This window comes from Cygnus atratus, chromosome 1 (genome assembly GCF_013377495.2).
Source record: "Cygnus atratus isolate AKBS03 ecotype Queensland, Australia chromosome 1, CAtr_DNAZoo_HiC_assembly, whole genome shotgun sequence".
Taxonomy (NCBI): Eukaryota; Metazoa; Chordata; class Aves; order Anseriformes; family Anatidae; genus Cygnus; species Cygnus atratus.
Window position 1 is genome coordinate 61,789,026 of NC_066362.1, and position 18,652 is coordinate 61,807,677.

Here is an 18,652-nt window from a genome sequence, read left to right on the forward strand (position 1 = left end):
AGCTGTTTATTTCTGTGTGTTTTTTGTTTTTGTTTGTTTGTTTTTCTCAGCATCTAGGAAACCCCTCCACCAACAAGGCTTTTTTCCATTTACTTTTCTTTTTCGTTATCTCCAGTAGTTGCTTCCAGTACTTGCAGGTGCATAAAATACATGAAGAAACATTTAATTGCTCTTTCCACTCAGCTTAGCTTCAGAGAGAAATGTTTAAGCATCATCAGCTTTGGTAAGACTTGAGACTTTCTATAAATCAAAGACCTGCAAGCTTGCAGTCATTCCAACAAAGCATTATTAATTTTTTAATTTAATTTCTCCATTTTGTAGATAATTTGGCAAACATATTTTAAAGTTTTTTTTTTTTTTCCCCCTGTAACTTTAAAAGCAGATTAAATATTAGGATAAAGTAACTGGCTTGTAAAAGCCCAAATGCAGAGTTTTTCAACCTTTCTTTGCTGTGGATCCCTAAAAACTGTCTATGGGACTGGCAGACTCTTCAGATATGTCATGTGTATGCTCTGCTGTATAATTTAGATGCTTGGTTTTTATAGTTATCTTGGAAGGCAAGTAGTCCACAGACCACCTTCTGCCAGCCAGGGTTGAAGATTGTGGCTAGAGTAGAAAAAGGGTCAGTTCTGTACATTTCTAGGAAAGTTATGTTACTGTCACTTTTTTGTATTACATTTGATCTTTACTGGATTGTACAAAGCTGTTACAAGGAAATTGTTGTTTTATAGAGAAAACAATGTATTTCTGAATGATAATCTATATAGACTTCACGCTCACTTGAGAGCTTCGCTTTTTGAGTGATTAAAATAGAAGGTATTGATTTCTATGAAACTAGTGTGAAGTTAAGAATAAGAGCTTGTTTTCTTATCATTTTTGTATTGCTGATCTTTAATAGCTCAGAAGAATCCAGCTGTGTAAAAAGAACACCCTACTAGTCTGGGTCTGGTTTTAACTTCTCAATGTGTAAAACAGTAATTACTTTAAATTTCTGGTTCTATGAATTTCACATAGTCCTCTACAGTAATAAAGAGCTGGAAATGTTCTGGAAGCTAATGATAGGCCAAGTTAAGTTTAATAACTGTCAAGAAATTTGATGATGTCACCTTCTGCTGCAGTTTCTTTATCATTATAATCTCAGCAAGGTTTGAGTGAGGCAGTATTTGAGGAGGTGATCCTTAAGAGTTCCCTTGAGCAAATCTAGCAGGAAATGGTGTTGCACACTAAGATTCAAACTCAGGGGGATTGACAGAAAAGCCCTAACATCTAATATATTTATTAGCTGCCTCTAACCGGAAAGAAATACCCAGTACTGCAATGTGGATGGTGTATTAATTCCACGTTCTGTGTCTTAGAATGAAATGGATAGTTGTAGGCACTGTCTGACTGAAGTTTCTGCAAGGTCCTGATCCCTTCAGATCATCAGCCATCTTATGTGTCTTTTGAAAGAGCTAAAGATTTTATCAGCCCTAACTTTGTTACATGTTGGAGTTATAGTAGGTAAATCCCAACAGAATTTCCCATGTGCTTAAATGCACGATTCCTCATTTATTATTATACACTGTTCAGATGCATGATTAGCCTCCTATTTTTTAACCCATTTTAAGATGTATTATCATAAATAATACTTTGCTCTCACACAGTGCATTTAATTCATATACCTCAAATTGGCAGCATTTTATTCATGGACGTGACAACTCCTTTGTGTGGTACTTATACATTAAAGCAGTTTCCAATAATTCTGCTCCCTCCAGTGACACGCCTTACACCCTCACTGAAGAATTCCCTGGAGATGGTGATAGCTTCAAAGAAGCCACACGATTTTATCAGTATTCACTGGGGCTTAGTTTGTATAATTTCAGCAGTTGCAACTATGATCAGGGAAGGGTCAAATCAAGTGTGCAGTATGACTATTAAAATCTGGAGGATTTTTATGGTATCACAGTCTCACTAACAATTATTTATCTAACTTGCTAAATATCCTGAGCATTGCCTGGTACCAGGAGTATCATCCTCATTTTAAGGAGTACTTAAAAGGAGGTTGCCCCATTTTGCCCATTCTTGGCTGTTTTTGCAGGTGATCAGGCATGTCTCCTGGGATAATGCACTCCTGAAGGATCCCCTCTCTGTCTTATTTCAGCTCTTAATTTAGGTACTGCAAGCTGGGAGGTCATTTCCCATAAAACTTCTATTGTCTGTGGAGGGTGATGCACAACAGGAGCTATTGCAGGAGTTCCCAGTTGCTTTCCCTGAAGGATTACTTCTCTTCTGGCTATCCAGGCAGCTCTGTGAGACCAGCTTCCTCTAGGTATCTCAGAGCATCTGAAGTTACTGAGTACAAATACTTCACTCCTTTGTTATCTTCCCAATGTTTAATGACTGGTTTTGCAGTGCTAAGTTGTAATGCTGCCAACACATACGCAGAACCAGGGAGCAACTGTGGCTTGGTAGGTTAATTCTATGAATAGGAAACAAAATGTTTACTACAACTCTGTGACCTTAAAATTTATTTTTAGAATAGGAAGTACAAATAGCTGTTTCCAATAGAAACAGTGTGTGCTAACATGGAAATAGCATGAATGAGACATACCACAGGAAATGTATTATTATGTGGATGTGCTGGTAGGTGATTTTTGTTTCTCAAGCTGCACTAGTTTGCAGAATTACCAGAATTCAATTAGTAGCCTTTTTAACCTGGCTTTTTTTTTTCCTGTTAGTGCATTATTCACATGTAACGCTTCAATATTTAATTTATGAGTCAAATGTATGTTTTGTTATGTTTTTTATTTTTAATGCAGCACCTTTTGTAAGTTGGCCCAGAGAGGTGGTTAGAACCAGGTGTCAAAATTCACCCCAAGTTGCTGCTCTCTAGCAGCTGTTACCCACATAATCTGAATTTCTGTCTGTCCATATCCTATCAGGTAAGGTGTCTCTGTCAAGATCCATCACCCCAGTCAGTGATTTACATTTGCTGGCTGTTTCAGCAGAGTGGTTGGTGAAGCTGCAGAGATGGGATAGAGGCTGTCTGTAGGGGTGTACTGGTACAGAGGGTTGAACTTTGCTGGAAGGCAGCCCAGGGTGTCTAGCACTGCGACAGGTTGAGTGATATGGACAGAACACTGCAGTCTCCAGTCTTGTCAAGCTGACACATTTCATCAGCAATAAATCTGCTTGCTAAATAAATGAAAAAGTTAATAAAACATTTCTATTAGTCATGACAAACGCTTGTCTCAGGAAAAGCTGAGAAAAAAAAAAAAGACTTGATTTAAATATTTATTAAATCAAGTAATTTTTGAGGCTTTCTTAAGACCTGAAGGTACGTTATGATATAAAACAATTGCATAATTCATGTTATATATTACACGAGTGGTGCAGTGTTGCTCAGAAGAAATAAAACCATTCTTATTTTAATGTTTCTAATTTTAATGTAGCCTGGCATTGCATGTTAACAATGTTTTTGTTCAATTTCTTATTCATCTCTCTTGTCAATACCATCTGCTTGCTTGTTTTAACCACTTCTTTTACAATCAGATGATTTTTGCTATCTTCACCCTCCTCCTGATAATGCCGAGCAGTCCCATCTGAATTTATTGGGGTTAGTGTTCTGAAAAACCTTTCCCCATTTCTAGTTCAATAGCTTCCGAGTCTTCCAGTGTTGTGGCTTATTTCACAGTAGTCTAATCTACTTGTTATGCCTGTTGGATTTGTTGATCTGTAATGTATTCATTTATGCAATAGGCTCTACTCTAACAAAGCACTTAAAATTAAGTTTGAAGGTAGGCTTGGTGACAAGAATGTGATTAGCTCAAAGCTAAGTACCTGCCTAAATGCTTTGCTGGATTGGATGCTTAGAAAATATAGGAAAAGATTGGTTTCATTTTGTTGCATGTGTTTTAGAGCTGTTTTATCCTAATATCACCAGACCAACCTCTGGTTACGAGTACTTAATGTAGAAGATTATTAGGCTTTTGTTTTGACTTCATAATTTTCTAGATCTCGTTCCTGTCTTTTCTGAGCTCTAACCTTAACTAGTAGCTCTGGTTTGCATGAAAAAGTGCATCTTTGTCTCTTAACAAGTAATTTCAGGGCAACTGTGTCTTAAAATACTGGATATAGATGGCAATGAAAAGCTTATGTCACCAATTCATTTGACTTCTACACGTGTGAGGAGAGCAGAATAATTATACAATCCTAGACTGCAGCAGCCTACCCAAAAACAGTATCTCTGAGATCCGACCTGTGTTTAAGGTGGAAAAAGATGAAATGAATGGTGCAAGGGCCACATTCTGCTCTTGTATTAATTTGTGCAGAGCCAGTATTAGAAATGCTGGGAAGGAAAAAAAAAAAAAGCAAAAAAAAAAAAAAAAAAGCTGTATCCCACTGAAAATGAAATCTGAGGAAAAATGTTTATGTATTTTTCCAGTTCATTATCTTACCTGCTGGTGTTTGTGTTTTTCCGTTCCTAAAAGCAGTGTGCCCTAGCCCCCAACAGATGCCAGGGGATTTACAGGACTTAGTTTAACTTATGATCACTGTAAAACAGCCCAAAATCCAATGTTACAAGAATTACCTGTGATTGCAGCTCCTGCTTTCCTGAATCAGAAATTAGCTGGACTGGGTTTTTTCTTTTCCCATTGCTGTGAGACCAGGGCATTAGGCATTGCTGAGACCACTGAAAGCCACACACAACTCCAGGTGTTTTCAAAGAAAGGGACATTTGTTGAGTCGTCTTTGCATACTCTTCTTCTTCTGCAGTGTTTAGCTTGGATGTATTGTCACTTCTGGAGCTGTAACAAGCTCCTCATGAAATTCACACTGTGCAGTTCCTGTGTGTTATTCTTCAGGGGCAAGTCTATACCATGGCTTTCTTTCCCCCTTGTTCCTCCCTACTTGAGTTTTTGGCACCTTTATCAAGGATGATACTTGAGCAAATGCTTCACTTGATTGCGCTGCCTAGACTTGAGGGTAGAAATGGAGTTAGGCACACTTGAAAAGTTATGAACTGAGGCAAATGTTTAAAGCTTTCTTTGCATCTTCTTCTTTGCATCAGCAAACCAAATAACTGCTTTCCCAGAAAGACTAGTCATAATTGTTTTTACTATAAATATTATGACAGCAAGAAAGAGAAAAAAATGGTGGTTACTTGCTTTCTACCAGTAGCGTTACTATCTGAGTGCAGCCCATACCCAGAACAATACAGAGTCCCAGGCTCTTGCCCAACTTCTTTCTCCTGGACTTGGGACAAACAGGTGTTGGCAGTGAGTAGACCTGGGCTCTATTCACAGCTCTGCCCTGCCTTGCTGTGAGCCCTTGTTTCCTTTTCCTCTCGTTGTCTTTCTTTCCTTCTGCGTCCCTTTACATTACAAAGGGTGGGGGCTGACTCCTGTTCTGTGTTTGACCCTGCCTACCCAACTGGTGGGACTTGCTGTCAGGTGGCACATCAACGTGTTCTTGTAATACAAATAAATATTAAGAAAGCTCTATTTTGCCCCTCAGTCATCTGTGACTTGGGACTCTGTATTTGACACTGACTGACCACTTCACCATCACTATGAATGGACTTTCAGGTTCCTCGTGTTTGACATGGATGTCCTCAATTAAGGCTCAGGTGCCAGGGTCGCAGGCCCACCCTGTGAACACTGTTGAAAATTCCCTAAAGTGCTTCAAGGCAATAATTCAGACAGAAGCATGAAGTTCCAGGGCAGCATTGGAAACACTGCCTTGATGTCCATATAGCATTGAGCAACATGGGCAATCTTCCTGCCTTCCCCATGTGTCAGTCCACGGTCCTCTTCAATTTTGGTAGTATATGAGTGCACAAGTGGATTGAGGCATTTGTCTTAATCCAGACATACTGTGAGGTATGTTCTCAGCTGTGAAGCTATATGCAGAATACTTTCTGCCTAACGTTAGTTTTCTGTTTGTCTTTTACAGCACTTTTACAGGCAGTCATAGCTGGTGATCTGCTGAAGGTAAGCACAGAGCACTGAGTGTCCATGTTTTCACAGCTATTTGCAGGTCTGATATACTGTAAATTATGTCACACCTCTGCTCAGAACATAAATAGACTGCTGTAGGGACTGCTGGCAAATGCCATTTTACAGCCTTTCCAGGAAACCTCAAATATTAGGGGAACACATCAGTCAGGTGAGGTGTGAAATTTGAGTGAATAGGATCTGGTGTTAGGCAGCACCTTTCAGCCTAGGATCCATAGTGCACTGTATGGAGCAATGTGTCAGTTACTAACAGGGAAATTACTCTACTAGCAGAGGCAGCACTGAACCGGGTAGATCTGGTGCAGCCTTACACGGTAAATGATATTTTAGTGTAGTGATATGGGTGGCCAAGTCACTAGAGTTGTTAGAGACATCTTAACTTCTTCCTACATAGTGACAGGATCAGGTAGAGTGAAACTCAGTTTAGTGTCTTATGGTCTGATGGACATCTCAAAATGGATAGTATCTTGGTATTGTCAGTTTTTGGTACCCTGCTTTGGGAGGAAAAGGTACCCGTGTTAAAAGTTTTGTTCCCAAAGTCTGACATTTATTCAGGCTGTGTTTTTCAGTAGCCAAGTCAGGGTTTGCAAACATGCTCCAGAATTTGGATGAAGGCTGTGATTAATGATTGCAATATTATCTGGGAAAAGCCAGCTTGGAGCCATTTGTAAAAATGACAGCGCTGTTAGACCAACTCTTTGCCTGCAGGTGCACCTTCCACACCTCCTACTTGGCTGTGGTGGCTGCAGAACCTAGGGAGCATTCCTCAAACAAGCAGTCATAAAAATATTGTCCAGTTTCTGCTTCTTGGAAGTCCCCACAGAGTCTGCAGCAATTCTGAGAGCTAACCAGTGGGTGTTCCATGTCCCTTCTTACCCTGGATAGTGTTTCCCCCTCAGAGGGCCCTGGACAAGGTAGAGTGTGTGAGAAGGGAGATCTGGGGCAGCTCAACTCCAGCTCCCTGTGGATTTCTGAGTTTTCTGGTTTATCCAGAAAGTGTTTGCCTTGGGTATGCCTCCCTTAGTGAGGAAAAATTGGAATTTTCAGCAGATGAACCAACATTTCTATCAAATATGTATATTTTTAAATATCCCAACAACTTCACTGAGCATGGGTTTGTAAGCATTGCTAGCAAGCAGTAACTCACTGCTTGTAGAGCAGCAATGCCTCATTATTCAGGAAATATGACCTAGTCTTATTAACCCATATAGTTGTCAATACTTCCAGTTTCAGATATGTTTCACTGAGGCCTAAAAGCTGACTTGAAAGTAATATTATATTTCATCACATTGCATTGCATTGTTGTACTGATTTCCTACAAAAATTAATAAATGATTTGCCTGCATATTTGTTTTTCTGCTTTTCCTTCCTTATCATATTTTTCTGTGTGTGTGCATTTTTTTTGTTTGTTTATTTATTTGTTTTTTCAAGTTCATAGAATGCTGTAAAAAAGGAGCCAATTTGTTAATCCAAGGACCCGACCATGGCTCCTTGCTGCACCACGCTGCCAAGACTGGGCACGGCGAGATTGTGAAATATATCCTGGAGCATGGTGAGTCACAGTGGGCAAACCCACAGAGAGCTGTACTTCAGCCAAGTGTCAGTAGGTAAAATTGCACAGCACAGCATGGCTGGGAGTGCCCGCACTCCTTGTGGTCACCCTCAGCCAAATGCCCATCTGCAGCATGTGTGAGCAAGAGGCTTGGAATGTACCAGCAATGGCAGCGACGACTCCAGATAAAGGGAAACTAAAGTAATTATGCTTTTTGAGGAGAATAGGTATTTGCACAGTTGCATCAGTTGTAAGGCTGTGAAGACCCAGTGTGATGCTCTAGCTTGATCTCTGGCATGGGACTCCTCTGAACTAATTTGTTTTTCAATTACAGCATCTGTTGTAGAAAGCATCTAATCTCTATTAAAACATTTACAGCGATGGAGAGCCCCTGCTATCATTGATATTATTTCAGTATTTAATAATACTCTGCTTAGGAAACCATGCATTTGACTAAATTTGCCTTGTTTCCTCTCCAACCTTCCAATATTATGTCTCGGTTAAATTCAAGATTCATAACAAAAATTATGATCTCTATTTTAAGTATATATATTTGTAGTCTATGATCTTGCCATGTTCCTTTTTTCCTTTGGACTCTTTATTTTTGTCAGTAATGGGATTGCAGGCATGCTTACAAGGGCTATACAACAATTTGTGTGTGTACATATGTTTGAGGCAGTAGTACACCCAGTAGAGTCTCTGCCTGGTGGAACTGCAGTAATCTTGTTCAGTGGTTGCTGGAGAATGATACAGATACAGACAATAACAGTGTTACTGCTCTGAATGCAGAGCTACAGTCCAGTGATCATCCTCTTGTTCTGCAGGATATGATTTTGAGTCCTTTAAACATTCTTGTAAGTATTCTCTGATCCCTCTCCAAAATATCAATGGCTATTTTGACTTTTGGGTGTCAGAATCAGATATATTAATTCATCAGAAGTCTTAGCACTAAACACAGAGACTGTCTCTGATAAATGGAATGTGTTAGCTAATGCTTGAAAGTTACTGCAGAAACTGTACAGAGAGGAGAAAAAAACACTCCTCATAGTAAAGGAAGAGGCAATAATCCACCTGTTAATGTTTGTTTTAATTGGGGTGGGATTTAGCTTCAGTTTGACTCCTAACATTTAGGTGTTTACATACAGGTGTCATGTAGTCTACAGGTCTAAGTTCCCGTACTGTCAAGAGAGATCTAGTTCATTTGTCCTTGTATGATAGAGGTACTAGCGAAGACCTATCTTCTTTCAGTGTCAGATGGAAGTGAGAAGAGCTTCTTTAATAGAGCACTCTTCTAGTCTGAGTAGCTAAAGGGAGATCCTAGGCAAAGTAGACACTGGAGTCCAGCAAGTGACCCAGATTACAGCTGTGTGCTTCATTCATTTAGCTAAACATAACAGTCTAATGTAATTTGCCCCTGAACATCCAGGACATCTGCATGGGTCTACAAGGTAACATACAAGGCCTGTCGAAGGCCCATATCCTTCTGGACTGGTAGCTGGAGGCCAGGAAAACATCCCTGTCATTGCAAATGCAAACCGAGGCTTGCCGTTCAAGAGATCAAATGGCACAAAACAACAACAACAAAGTGTGTGCAACTGAACTATGCCCCAGATATTTGGCTGAGGGGGATCTGAATTGCCCTTTTTTATGTGTAGATACCTCCATAAGAGTAGATATGTGTAGTTGGCCTTATATCTAAATACTAGCTGTTTTTGTCGAAAGTTGTAAGAAGTCTTAGTATTACTAACTAGTATTACTAACTCTACCTCTTAACTCCTCTGGATTATCCCATTAGTCACAGTTCACATATGTGCCTCTAAGTTCAGTAAATAGGTGTAATTACACATACATTGTTTTACTGTTTCTGGTTTCTTCTCTCAGTGCACACGACCTGTGCCACTTCACTGTCACGGATGCCTCTCCGGGATTTTTTTTAGGTTCACATGCCTTAGTTTACAAACTGACCCAGTTACCATTCCTTTGGTGAAGGTTTAGAATGAGATCATTTAAGCTGGTAAGGATGTGAGTAGGATATCTATGGGAATTTTTGAAGTGAATAGAGAAATGTGAGGGATTTCTGACTGCTAGACAAAGACAGACCAGAAGGTTGAGCAAATGTCAGCTCAGTTCCTCTCTCCCCCCTCTATCCCCAGGGATGGCAGGAAGCTTTTGCAGCTTTCCAGACATATGTCTTCTGGGCTTCTCCAAATGCATTGTTTGTTTAACATTCTCTAGGGATCAGAGAGTGCATGGGACAATACTCTAATAGAGAGAGGCCTTCTCTCTTCTCCTACCAAGCAATTAATGAAACTCATTTCTACCCTGGGTACTTCTCAGTCACAAATGAGCTCTCTTGCTGAATCATCATCATCATAATATCCTTATTTTTCTGTTGCGTTCTCTGGCACCTGGCATCTTCTCAACATTAATTAGTGTATGAGACCCAGTCCAACGCTACTAATATCCGAGTCTTTCCCTTTATCTAGCTTCTCATTTCTGCTGATACCCACCCCTGATAAAAATGGATCTTACTCTTGCTCTGGCAATTACCTCCGCCCACTTGTACTTCCCCCATAGTTTGTCTGCTTTCCATACATGGTTGGAGATTATTAACATTAATGGGAGTTCCACAGCAAAATACCCTCCAGCACACAGCACAGAAAATCTATTATTAATCACAGGGAAAATCTTCTGAATATATTTTAAAGTAACAAAAACAGCAAGACAAAACCCACCACACGAAGACTTTTAACTACCTAGTGTGAAGCTACTGGCATGAATCAAATGTGCTAAAGGGGTGGGAAATTCTCTCCCCTCCCTTCCCCAACAAACACACCACATCCATAAGACTGGGTTTGTGAAGGAGGAAAAATGGTGTTGTGATGTTGAGGCTGTCCTTTTTGGTGATGGCTTTACGCCTTCTGCAAACATGCAGGGGAATTAATACAAGAGGTTATTCTGTGATCTCGATCAGAATGATTTCAGATGTTAAGGGGAGGAAAATAACCCTTCTCAAGTTAGAAAAAAGCAGAGATGAGTCACACAGACTGCTGTGCAGTGTTGCCAGATACTTATCAGAGGACTAGCACAAGCCTGGAATAGAAGCTGAAGCACTGATGTAGTAGGTGGTGGAATGACAGCTGCTTACTGCTGCAGGAATGGTCATGCTGGTTGCTGTTCCTGCAAAACAGTTTCTCTTTATCCTTTGTGTACAAAGGGCAGAAACACAGACCTAAATGTTGTTCAAGAGGGCCTTCATAAATCAGGGGTCCTTTGCTTGTATTGGGAAGGTCACCTTTTAAGATCTGTGTGTAGCTAGGCTAAGAAACACTTAGCAAAAAACTGAGGGCCAAACTCAGTAGGTATCAGAACAACATCTGCTTATGGCTGCAGTCAGCAATTGTCTCACAACCCAATGCTTACACATTATAAAGGAGTTAACTATTTACTTGATTAACACAATCAGAAGTAGGGAAGGCTTAAGAAGCTCAGTTAGAAAAACGATCTCCTAAATCAACATCTGTATTTGGAATCAAACTTGACTTGGAATCTTCATCTGCCAGCTCTGAACTATTTATAATTTATAACCATTATTAAAGACAAACAATCCAAGGTTTATCTTCTTCTTCTTTTCTCTTCTTCTCTAGAGGCTCAAAAGACAAGCAAGAATTCTCTATTAGTTTTAAACAGAATAGAGGAAAGTTAATTACAGTTGCTTAGGATTTTGTGTTGGAAACTTCTAGTGGAATAGTCAGTCAGTAGAGCACCTCATCCTGAACATTTCTGTGACCTCAGATCTCAATGTCCTTGCTCCACTGGACAGCATCCTCCAGTAAGCAAGAAGATGGTTTTGTTACTTTTTTGTTATGATTGGAAAGCAAATTCTTCTGTGACAGAGATGTATGTCAGGGACAAAATTTGGATAGCCATCAGAAAGTAACACTGTAGGAGAGTGAGTATGCCTGACATTCACTACTATCTCTAGATTTTCAGAGTGTTTTATGGTGGGAGGACATTTGTGAGGGGCCTAAGTAGAAAACAGCTCCATTTTGCTAGAAGGCACAAGGTATAAAGTAGTCTATTTTACTTTCTAAATTTACCAAATTTGAGGTTAACATGGGTGAGAGACAGTTCAAATGGAAGCTATGATCCCATAATCAGACTACACTCCATGTTACAGTGGAAATTCAAAGCCAAAAGACACTAGTAGTACAAAACAGACACTATTAATCTTCACATCAGGTAAAAATGAGGAGTGCAGAGTTGGGGGAAGACCTGAAATAGTTCTGCCTCTTCATATTACTGCTATTTAAAAAATATTCCCTCTTCGACTGTAAGGAACCAAATACATTTTTGTCCCACAGATAAAAACCTTAATCAAATTATTGACCAAAGAGGTTTTTGACAGATAAACACACAGAAATGCTGCTAATGGAAGACATTGCTGTTTAAAGTAAATTCACTTCTTCCTTGGTTCTACAAAGGAGGGACTGACAGGACAAGGGACTGGCAGGGGTTAATAGCTGTGGGTCTCCTGGGGGTAGCTGTAACCACCTCCATTGGAGAGAGCAGGGTGTGCTGCAGGCCTGGAGGCCTTTTGTACCGCATGGTGCTGTATGTTTTGGAAATGCCTCAGAAATATGGTCATTTTGCCTCTCTTTTATGTTGTAGTGAGCTCAGCTAAAGGGCAGCTGCTTTTGAGCGTCTCCTTCCCTACCCTCCTCCCATCCCCAGCTTAGGCTGCTCTGCCTCCTGAGAAATTGGAGAGGGGCTTTGGTGGAGTGAAAGAAGGCAGAAGGAGAGAAGGAAAAAAGTTAATAATTCTACACAGACAGTCTATCGGAGATGTTAAGGAAAGAAAGTGATCTCAGCTGGGCTTCCCCTCAGTGCGTCATGCTTTTCAGCTCCTTTCATGCGAACTTCTCCCCCTGTGTCCGCATCCTGCCATTCTTTAGTCCCCAAGTCTCTCTCTTTCTCTCTCTTTTTTTTTTTTTTCTCCCTCCACCTCTCCACACATTTCTATCTTTTGTTTTTATTTCCCCCCCTGCTGTTTTCCTTGATAGAAATCTCACTCATGCATTTCCCTTCCGGATTTCTATGGGGTTATTTTGTCCTCTCTCTCTCTGCGCCTTGGTCCCCTTTTCTTTCTTTGCTTCTTGTCCTAGAGTAAAACAGCCGCCTCCCTGCTGGGTCAGGATGACAGTGCCGTTAGCTTTCCCAGTGCCAGCCCTTCCCACATCTGTGCAGCTTTTGTCCCAGGGCAGAGGGGGATTTGGAATGGTCGGTTGGCAGCGCCAGGGAGACTGATGTAAAAATGAGGCCCAAAAGAGAGGGGAAAGGGAATTAGGAGGAGGGCGTGAGATGGTTTAAGAGAAGCACAAGCGAAAATAAAATAAAGAAGTGCGGGGCACAGATCAGACTGTGTGTGAGTTGGAACCATCTAATTTCAGAGATAGAGCAGAGGGAATGAAATGAACGAATTCTGGATGTTGCTGCAAATTGAGTAACCCCAATATCTAGTCCTTAAGTATGTCTGGGACAGAACTGGGTTGCTCCCATGAGATGCTTTATTTGGAACAGTTTGCTGGAGAGCCCTCTTTTTACGTGGCACCTGCTTAGGTTTGTACTCATGGACTGCCCACTCAGTCCTCAGCACTCGGTTCCTCTGACCTAGTGTTGCTGTTTCTTCCTGTTCCTGACCAGTTTTCCTTTATCCTTGGTTCTCCATCTCACCAGACCTACTCTGCTCCAGCTCTTCTGTCCTCTCAGATCATGTTCTTCTAACTTATCTCCCTCTCTACTCCTAATGTTTTAACCCTTTTTTTCTGTTTTCCTCCACTTACCAGGGTAAGTACCTCTATGCCCAATGCAGCCAGTCCAGACACTGTGCTCCACCATTGCATCACAACCTTCATTGTCCCATCTATGAACAGACATAGACTATTATTAACATAACACTGCAGGTCATTCTTTGTTACCCACCTCTGGGATGTGGTGGTGTAGTAAGCCATGGGGAATCACATTTATTTTTGAACAATGTGATTTTCTTTAGAATGCACTGTGTTTTAAAAAAGGAGAGAGACTAATGAGCTTGGAGAACTGCCATAGTAGGCATGCAGGTGCACTGTGCCCTGGGGACTAAGCATGCTAGTTTTTTTGACCACCTCTTTCGCAGAATGGTGGAATATGAAGGCAAGGAGCTATCTGCAGTTCCAGGAGCCATGGCATCCAGCTCACCCGACAATACTGCCTGTATATGTTGTAAAAGGAGTGAGAGAGAGACAGACAGCACTGATCCACTTCAACACATGTTCAGTGAAATAAGTGAAGAGAAGTTGTGTGTAGGCCTTTGTAAGTAAATAGTGTGAAATTCCTCAGTTTCAGGTGAGATTTGCTGTAAGCTCGAGGACCCTTGCATTTGAAAGTCAAAGTGTGATGAAGAGAAATATTCATGAACAGGAAGTAAAATTCCTATAAAGTTTCACTGTTCCCCTTGCTAACTGCCCCATACCATCTGGCGCTATGCTCCAGAGCAGTGGAGAGGAGAATAACAACACAGACTGCAAAGGGAAAAGTACTTCTTGTTTCAAATGCAATCCAGATCCTAGCTTTTCCATATCATTGTGATTCAATGATGGAATTTACTGCTATAAACATCTGCCTGCAGTGAATATCAAGAACAAAAGGACATTAATGTAAATGAATTATTTTGTCCAACTTAACAAAAATCTTTTCTATTTTTCTTAATCTTACTTTCCTGATCATTGCTGACCAGTAGAGTACAGGATTTGCATATCAATATAAAGACCGCTGGGAATATTCCACCCTGATCTACATTCTGTATAGTGCTATTAAATGAAGTAGCACAGGGATGTCATTCACGACAGAATTTGGCTAATTTCAACTTCCTAATGACATTTTCCATCTAATACTAACAATAGATTTTAACTTGTTATATATCAGGGTTTCCAGTATATCAGCATTTTCAATGCGCTGTACTTATGTGAACCACTTAATTGAGCAAGGTGAAGAGTGAGAAAATAAAATCCATGAATATTCATTCCCAGTATAATTTAGAGGCTGCTCCTCTCTGACCCTGACACTCCAGCAGTGACTGTGCATTCAGAATTTTGCTAGTGCAAGGGCTTGTGCAAACATTACCTTGAAGTTTAGCATATTTGTGCTAATTGAGCTTTCAGTTGGTTTCTTTTACAGATTTGCACTGAATATTTTCTCCTGATAGTTGTGCTCCTAAAGTTATGCAAACAAATGCTAGCGTGACATACTTGACTGTCTTTTGCAGGTCCATCTGAATTGCTGGACATGACAGACAGCGAAACGTAAGTACAATCTACCCTACCTCCTCACAATACATGTGTTACAGTAGCAGACCTCTCTCGTTTTTCATAATGGCACATCTCTTCAAAAACAAACAATCAATCATAAACCCCCCAAATGCAAAAAACAGCAGCAACACGTGTGGCTTTCTGGCCTAAAGCAAATGTTTCTTGAGCTCCAAAAAGGTTTTCCTCTCTATTGCTTCCTATTCCTCATTAGTCTTTCTAGAGGGATACAAGTCCTGCATTGTGCTTCAGTGTTTCCAGAATCTAGTAGCTGAGGGACCAACATGAAAGATTAATTCCAAAAGTCACGACGTAACTTTTCTTGCTCAATGCCTTTTCTTTAGTCCCTTTTTGGTTCATCCAGAATGCTCTGCCTTAGCTGTCCTAAATGGCCACAGCTTGTGCAAAGATTTCTCTCAAGTACTTAGAACCTCAGTCATCTCTGATATTATTTAAAAAGTCTTTACTTTCCAATTCCCAACTGTTCAATATCTTGTTGTATAATCACGATATCACAAAGAGTATGGGAGGGATCCATGAATAATCCTGGAAAGCATATGGAATATGTGGGAAACAAAACAGCCTTTCTCATAGGGGTTTAACCTATAATTCCCCATTTCACAGTTGTCCTTAGCTAATGAAGAATGCCAGTAAGGTTCTGCACAGGGCCTGTGGGCAATCCAGGGGTGATGGAGTCTAGATGGACTGCCTGCTTCTCCTCATGCAGTTGTAATAGCACAGACACTGAAATAAAGTTCAAGTGAAAGCTATGAGGGCTTCCCTTTACAAAGGTTCCTCTACTCCTAACTCTTGAAAAGGGAAGGTTCGAGCCGTATCTGCCAGCATGAATTTGTCTTTTGATCCTCAGTGTGAAATCAGGTAGCACCCCATTCTCTCATGCAGCAGAGGGAGATTCATTGCAATGTTGCCTATTAATATTTCAACTTGCCCTGTCAAGGATTGAGACAGAAATTATTTTCTGGTCAGGTATGTGCAAGATCTGCCCTACTAAAGGCAATTCTTGTCATTTGTTATCTTAGGGGATATGTAACAGCTGTTCTTGTTTGACACTAGTCTTATGGACACCTCTTGCAGCCCACGCAAAGCATACCTCCTCTTCTTTCTAGTCAAAGCTGAATAGACTTTTTTAACCTTGTTTGCACAGCCAGTCTCAGAATCCTGTTACGTGTAGCTCCAGCCTGAGTTGAGGAGCTTTGCAACAAATCTGCACCCACTACACAGCTTTCTATTTTGAATAGCATGTGTTCAAGCTTCACCAGTAGCTTACTAGTCCAACAGTAGAGAACAAAACCACAAAACTCCTCTCATATATCCATGAGAGCCAGGTGTCAGAACCGGGGCAGCAAAGGTAGCTGTCATGGCTTTGATGGGCATGATTTTTCTAGTATGCCTCCAAGAAAGAGACTCAGGTAAGAAATAGTAGGAAGAAAAAAATGCTGTTACAGTTTAGCTTACTGTGAAATAAGGTCTCTGATTTGCCTTTGCAGCAGTTAACAGAACTGCCGGTTGGATGGGAATGTGACGTTCAGCCCTCTGAATACAAAAAATCTGCATGTTTCTTTCCCACTCCTCAGAAGTTCTCCATCTGCAATTTGCACATTACAAGCTTTCTTACTGAATCAAAGGATGTAGATGCTAAGGGAGAGAGGGTACAAGTCCACCTCTGCCGGCAAAATGCAACTTTGCAGAAATACATCATCTATTCACCGCACTTCATACTTCATAAATGTACATTGGTGTGATGCATCTCACTGCTGGTTTCTGTACTTTGGTCTAGGGGTGAGACGGCGTTACATAAGGCGGCCTGCCAGCGCCATCGTGCTATCTGCCAGCTCCTGGTGGATGCGGGAGCCTCACTGAGAAAGACAGACTCCAAGGTAACCCAGCCCAGTCGACCAGTTATAAAACACTGCAGCCAAGCGCGACTGATCAGCATCCGTCCCTGCTGTGTGCATGATTGAGGCTTCCTTGTGTGTGCCAAGAGCAGCTCTTTTTTACGCAAGCTATTTTTATTTAGAAATCTGTATTGATTGAAACAAGTACAAGAGACTTCAGTTCAGTCCCCAACATGGGTCATCTTCACTATAGAGAGAGCCTGGCCTCAAACTATTCAGTGTGTTGGGTGTGAATGAGGCATCTCCATGGCACAGCAGCATCCTTCTCCTGTGTGGTCAAAAGAGAGGCCTGTGGGCAGGGACCACCTGGGGGAGTCTTGGTTTTTGATTGCATAGTGTCTGTGAGGCTTGATTGTTGTGGCTGACTTGCTTTGTGAGGATGGCTAACCATCTTCTACTGCCCTCACTTGTCCCCGTGTTCATTAATGCGAAGCTAACCACAACCCTCTCTCCATGTAAGCTTAGCAGAGGAAGATGTCTGGGAAAAAATAAATCCTAGGAATAGCCTGTCAATACAACAATCTGATCACTTGGGAACATGGTACAGAAGCTGCCCCTCTGGCATTTCTAAACATAAGAGACCTGTGACCAGTATCTGAGAGTTGGTTGGATGTCTGGGTTCTAGAGTGATTCTGTGAGTCAGAAGCAGTTTCACTGCAACAAGACAAAAAATTCCATGTTATGCTGTGTGGAGTAGCCTATAAACCAGAGAGAGATCATCACTTTTTCATATGAAAGTACTATACATTGTAAAAGATAATTTCTGCAACATCTGAAATCCAGATAAGTGGCTTCTGACTTGTTAATTTTCATCTATACAGAAATCCGGGAAGCAAGAATGGGATAAATTAATGTGTTTTCAATATTTTTGATTGTTTATGATCAAGACTGTCCAATTCTACAGTAATCTTAAGGTAGCTCAGATAACAGAATAGCAAAATGATGCACTGAAAAATCAAAAATTTTGACATGAGACAGAATGAACCACATTGAGCTCATCTCTAATGTTAGTAATCTCACTCTCCATATCCTTAGTAAAATTGTGTGTAGTCTGTGAAGTATGCTTTTCAAGTGTTATCTACAGTACCGTGCATTATATTCATTCACAGAGGGACTGTAACCCTTGAATGAAAACTCAGATCCTTTCAGCATGTGAGTCCTTCTGTGTGATGTATCAAATAGCATGTCCTTACAGAGCTGAATTATTTGTCCTAAACCACACAAGGATTTTGAAAATCTTCAGAATCTCATGACTTCCGCAGAAAAACTTGACATCAATTTATTGGACACCTTATTTATTGGATAAATAAGTAAATTCTCCAGATGTACTTCTGTACTTCCTGTAGTGATTTCTCTGGGTTGCACTTTCATCTGTTCTAAATATCTTGGCACAATACTTTTTCTTCATGTTTCTTTGTTTTAGGGTAAGACCCCTCGTGACAGGGCTCAGCAAGCTGGTGACCCAGATCTGGCCTCCTACCTGGAGAGTCGACAGAACTACCAAATGGTTCCCCATGAGGATCTGGAGACAGCAGTCTGATGTCTGAAAACGGCAAAGAGGATCCTTGGAAATAGCAAGGCTGCACCTGAGCACTTGGGCATCATGTGAGAAAGAAGCTGATGGAATCAATGTGTCTCTTGCTCTTGTGGAAAATATCTGAGGACATGCCACCAGTTTCTAAGGGCTACTGAGTCTTGCCACGGAACAGTTAGGTTCCATAAGTTAGCCCATGATGGATGAGGTGGGACACTCAAAGGTCTGTGGAATCCATGGGCCACGGAAATTTACCTTTATTGCTTCCAGCAAGTAGCATGAACTTCTCCCATGTTCATCTGTACAATTTA

The 18,652-nt window shown here is 40.9% G+C and overlaps 1 protein-coding gene across 1 annotated transcript in view; it reads left to right on the forward strand.

Moving 5' to 3' along the window:
• The window catches only part of DGKI (diacylglycerol kinase iota), a 118,659-nt gene extending 100,312 nt beyond the window's left edge, over positions 1–18,347 (forward strand). The window contains exons 24-28 of the mRNA XM_035568556.1: positions 5,935–5,972; positions 7,428–7,548; positions 14,852–14,888; positions 16,690–16,789; positions 18,231–18,347. Of these exons, the coding sequence (XP_035424449.1) occupies positions 5,935–5,972; positions 7,428–7,548; positions 14,852–14,888; positions 16,690–16,789; positions 18,231–18,347 (413 nt within the window). The remainder of the gene's footprint in view (positions 1–5,934; positions 5,973–7,427; positions 7,549–14,851; positions 14,889–16,689; positions 16,790–18,230) is intronic.
• Positions 18,348–18,652: the final 305 nt, after the last annotated feature.